Raw genomic sequence first — 5,110 nt, 5'->3', positions numbered from 1 at the left:
CAACCAAGAAATAGGTGGTTGCCATATTCAGCACTATTGTTGCATAACACACATAGAGTATCTTGTTGGTGAATGATCCCAAGCCGATTCAGTCTCTCCTTCGTATTAACTCTCCCAACCAGTACAAACCAGACAAACAACTCTACTCTGGGTGGGACCAGGCCTTTCCAAATGGTACTAGTAAAGCTGTAGCTATGTATATCCTCCGGAGCCATTTCCTACCTGCACAAATGAGTTAGTAGAAAAATTTCCTTGCTTATCATACTTCCATACAACTCTATCCTCTCTCTCAAGATCAAGTTTGACCAGCCTCATAGTGTGGTGAAGCTGATTTACTAGATCCAATTCCTATTGGAACAGTTCTCTCCTCCACTGAAAATTCCATATCCAATCTAGCCCATCCCAGAACCCACAGTCCCCTATCATTGATCCTGTTTGGTTTGAACCGAGAATAGCCTTGAAAATCGGTCTTTCAAAGAACCTCTCTGAATCCAAACATCCTCCCAAAACCGAGTGCGTCTCCTGTCACCCACCTCCATGGATAACCCGGTAATCATCTTTTGTCTAACTTCCTGACTCTTGAACTGTAGCTGACAGATATCCTTCCACGGACCACCTCGGATAGGTAATTCTTGAGAAGACATGAGCTCATTTGTATTCATGTTATTACAAGAACATACTACCTTCTTTCACAGAGGGCAGTCTTCTTTAGAGAACCTCCACCACCATTTAAATAAAAGAGCTGAATTCCTTATCATAGCATCCCCAACCCCCAACCCACCTAACTTCTTAGGGGCCTGAACCACTTCCCACTTAATCAACGCCATACCACTCTTTTCGTCCTTTTTACTCCATAGAAATCTTCTCTGCAAGGAAATCAGTTTCTCTGCAACAGCCTTTGGCATCTTATAGAGGCTCATATAATAAACCGGTAGGCTATTTAATACAGATTTGATAAGTACCAGCTTACCGGTCTTATTGAGGATTTTGGCCTTCCAGAGACTGAGCTTCTCCTCCACCTTGTCAATCAATGGCTTCCACGTCTTCACCAACCTTGGGTTTGCTCCTAGCCAGATACCGAGGTATTTAACAGGCAAGTTGGCTTGCTTACAACCCAGCACACCACACATGCGTTGTACCCACTGCTCATCACAGTTAATAGGGATCAGGCTAGATTTATCAAAGTTAATGCTTAAGCCTGACATCAACTGAAAGCATCTGAGCAGTCTCCTGTAGTTCTTAATTGTGTCTTCCTCTGGTGGGCAGAATAACACAGTATCATCTGCGAACTGTAGATGCGACAACTCAATCTGATCTCTCCCAACCATCAACGGAGATATGCACCAGTTCCTCACAGCTTCTCCAATCATCCTATGTAGGATATCAACAACAAGTACAAAGAGAAATGGTGACAGAGGATCCCTTTGTCTCAAACCCCTTTCCATCTTGAACAGTTTGGACGGTGAGCCATTTATCAGCATTGACATAGAGCACGTGCTAATACACTCCATCACCCAGCCCCTCCATCTTCGACCAAAGCCCATCCTCTGCAATATAAGCTCTACAAAACTCTACTTAACTCTGTCATATGCTTTCTGGAAGTCCAGCTGTATTATTGCCACTTTCTTCTTCCTTTGTTTGATCCACTGAACCGTTTCACATGCAATTAGAGTCCCGTCGTGAATCTTCCGACCCTTCACAAAAGCACTTTGCGTCTCTCCTACTAACCCTGGCATAACCCTTCTCATTCTTCTAACCAGCATCTTCGAGATAACCTTATACACACACCCCACCATGCTAATCGGACGCAAATCTTTAATTTCCTTAGCACCAGTAAACTTGGGGGCCAACGCCACCCATGTGATATTAGCATCAGGCGGTAACCTTGAAGATTGAAAAAAATCCAACACCGCTGCCGTGAAGTCCGGTCATATATCATTCCAACACTTCTTTATGAAATTCATGTTATACTGTCACACCCTGGTGCCTTGGACGATTCACAATCCCATACTGCCTCTTTTACCTCCTCAGGTGACGGTAGCACCTCTAAAGCAAGAGAATCCTCCTCACTGATCCTTTCCACCAGACCATCTCTGAAACCCACCTCAGGAGACCTCTCTTGATGATATAATTCTTTGTACAACTCTATGATGGCAATTTTAATCCTAACTTGATTCCTTATCAACCTTCCATTAATAGCTAGTGTATCAATCCTGTTATTTCTCCGTCTTGCCGAGGCTAAGTTGTGAAAGAATCTCGTATTTTTATCCATGTCCCTTGCAAGTCTCGACCTTGACATCTGCTTCCAATGTAACTCTTTCCTCACATACCATTTCTCACAGCACTTCACTAACGCCTTCCTTCTTGCTTCTACTGTCTCATCATAGGTCCCATTGCCAACCATTTCATCAATCTTCTGAATCTCTTCCTCAAACTTCAAAATTTTCCTATCTATATCACCAAAGTTGTCTCTGTGCCATCTCCCCAACGGAACCGTCAATGCCTTCAGTTTATCAGTGAATTGCATCTCCCCTAATCCTCTCCATTCCTCCCTGACCATTCTTAGAAACCCTTCATGAGTAAACCACGAATCCAGACTTCAGAATGGCCTCGGTCCATCTCTTAGGCTGCGTTTGTTTTTGGAGACAAGACAGAACATGACATTAAGACAGAGACAATAGAACGGAGACACTAAAAATTATTTTTTGTGTTTTGTGTTTGGATATAATGGACAAGACACTGATGTAATGTCCTGTATTATGTTTGGATAGACATGGACAAAACTAAAATAATATGCAAAATGACTGAAATAGCCATGTAATTCCAAATTTTTTACATTATACAAATTAATTTAATAAAAAATAAGAGTACGTAGGAGTACAAAAAATTACAAGAAAAATTGGTCTATGAACCAATAAGATAAAAATGGTATTAAAGTAACAAAATTAAGAATAAATAAAGTAACATAAAATAGAAAAGTGAATTAAATCTTCATTAATACATCATGCCATAAAGAAGAGAATGAACAATAAAAAGGAATAAATTAATTTTTCAGTCAAATAAAAAATTCTACAAAAAAAGAGAGTATCTAAAAAAAGAATGCAGAGAAAGAAGAACTCTGATGTAGAGAAGAAGCTAAAATTAGGAAAAATAAGAAGAGATAATAGTAGAATAATAAAAAATATCTAAGGATAGAAAGAGAAAAAATTTTGATTAAAAAATCCGTGTCCATCTTTTTAAATCCCGTGTCCATCATTGTCCTTCGTAAAAGAGTGGACACAAAAATATAAAATAGTGTCCTGGAGACAATGTGTTCCGTGTCCATGTCTCTACCTCCAAACACGTTTTAAACTTTCGGTGTTTATGTCTCTGTGTCTTATCTCCGAAAACAAACGCTACCTTAGTCTCTTCTCTTCCACTATGATAGGGCAGTGATCCGACAATCCCCGTGAACCACCTCTCAAATGAGTCTCCGGAAATGCTTCAAGCCATTCCACACTAACCAACGTTCTGTCGATACGGCTGCATGACTGACATCTGAACCATGTAAACTTACGGTTGGAAATTGGCAGGTCCACCAAACCCATGTCATGTACCCAATTCTTATAGTCTTGTGCCAACAAAGGTAAGCTTTCTAAACCTCGCCTCTCTTCCACTTGTCCAATTTCATTAAACTCTCCTAGAAAGCAGCAGGCACATGGGCATAAACCAGCCATGTAACTCAGCTCCTCTCACACAGCACGTTTGTCATCTCTAGTGTGAGCACCATAAACCAAGAAAAAAGCACAGTTAACAGACTTCTCTGACAGTACCCCTTCAACACACAGCCATCGCTCCCCTTTATAGCAATTTCGCATTTTAAAGAAACCCTCATCCCACATTAATAACAAGCCATCAGAGGCACCATCGAACTCCACATACTCCCATCCCACGCATCCGTTCCCCCATATTTTCGATACATCAAACCTTGTCACTAACTGTCTTTTAGTCTCTACCGAACCTAGCATATCCACCCTATGTTTCCTCTTAAGTTCTTTCACCATTCTCAACTTCTCATCACCCCTTAACCCCCTAATATTCCATGAACTGATAATCATTTTAAATTATAATTACACACCTTTTTGAGAATTTTAGGTCTGCTTCGTCTTGCTTTAGCCTTCTGTTTTACCAATCTTCTCTTTCTGGCAATCTCTTCATTCTGTTCTTGGAGGATAGCTATAATGTCTTCTTCTTCATTAAGCAACATTGCTCCAGACTCTTTCACTAGTTCCCATGTCTTCCAGTTTTCCAGCATTTGTTCGGCCAAACTTGCACACTCATTACAACTGTTCTCATCCTCATTGGCTTCTCCTTATTCCCTTTCATGGTTCATTCTAGCATCATACTCCTCCTCTGCATTCTGCATCGGCATATTCCTGTTACTAGACGAATCAATTCCCGAGCCTGGCTTCCCTGAATTTGCGTTACCACCAACAACTGCTTCATGATAGTCAGCGTTGCTATGGCCGTTTACCTCCTCAATCCCTTGAACCTCCTCCGGGCTCGTCACAGCCCCCTCTGCCGTGCCAGCATGTTCTTCCAACCTGTAAGCCTCTGCCCGTGCCACGTTATCTCCTCCTGCACTCTTCCTTTCACCAGCGATGCCTCTCCTTCCCGGCGCACAACCAGCAAGCACCAGTGCACTGTCACCGTCAGTCAACCTCCGCGTCAAGGTTTCCCCATCGACGGACGCATCGCATCCTTCCTCTTCGTCGCGCTCAGACCCATCCCACTCACCCAACACACCTGCTTCCAACCTTCCCAAATTACTCCGTGCCTCCTCTCCGGCACCGTGCAGCATGCGGCATCCTCCACCTTCGCGCTTTCAGGGTTACCGCTGTGAGTCTCATGCCCTCGTGGTTTTCCTAGCGGCGCAGTTGGATCAGCCATTGCAAGTCGTGTTTCTTGGATCACCCTGACCCGCCGCACAGCCTCGTGAAGCCTTCTGTGGATTAAGCCGGCCCGACCCATCGCTTCCTGATCCAGCCCAGCATCGCAAGTACACACCAAACAAGCTGTTGGAGATATTGGGCCTCCATGGCCCAACCCAACTTTATTGTATCTAAAGGCA

General features: G+C 43.0%; 1 protein-coding gene across 1 annotated transcript; it reads right to left on the bottom strand.

The window, feature by feature from the left end:
- Positions 1 to 295: 295 nt before the first annotated feature.
- LOC107460547 (uncharacterized) lies at positions 296 to 1,544 on the bottom strand. Its single transcript, XM_016078920.2, has 2 exons — positions 718 to 1,544; positions 296 to 431 (listed from the first exon to the last, which is right to left on the bottom strand). Exons 1-2 carry the CDS (start codon positions 1,542 to 1,544, stop codon positions 296 to 298), a joined length of 963 nt encoding a protein of 320 aa, XP_015934406.2.
- Between the last annotated feature and the right edge of the window lie 3,566 nt (positions 1,545 to 5,110).

The sequence above is a fragment of the Arachis duranensis genome, chromosome 8, assembly GCF_000817695.3.
Source record: "Arachis duranensis cultivar V14167 chromosome 8, aradu.V14167.gnm2.J7QH, whole genome shotgun sequence".
Lineage (NCBI taxonomy): Eukaryota > Viridiplantae > Streptophyta > Magnoliopsida > Fabales > Fabaceae > Arachis > Arachis duranensis.
This window is presented reverse-complemented; position numbering and strand designations above follow the sequence as displayed.

Excerpts from the sequence above, each read along its gene's own strand:
- LOC107460547 (XM_016078920.2), bottom strand. The coding sequence starts at position 1,544 with ATGGGCTTTGGTCGAAGATGGAGGGGCTGGGTGATGGAGTGTATTAGC. Across the intron at positions 432-717 it reads TTATTTAAATGGTGGTGGAG|GATCAATGATAGGGGACTGT; the intron begins GTTCTCTAAAGA and ends CAAACCAAACAG.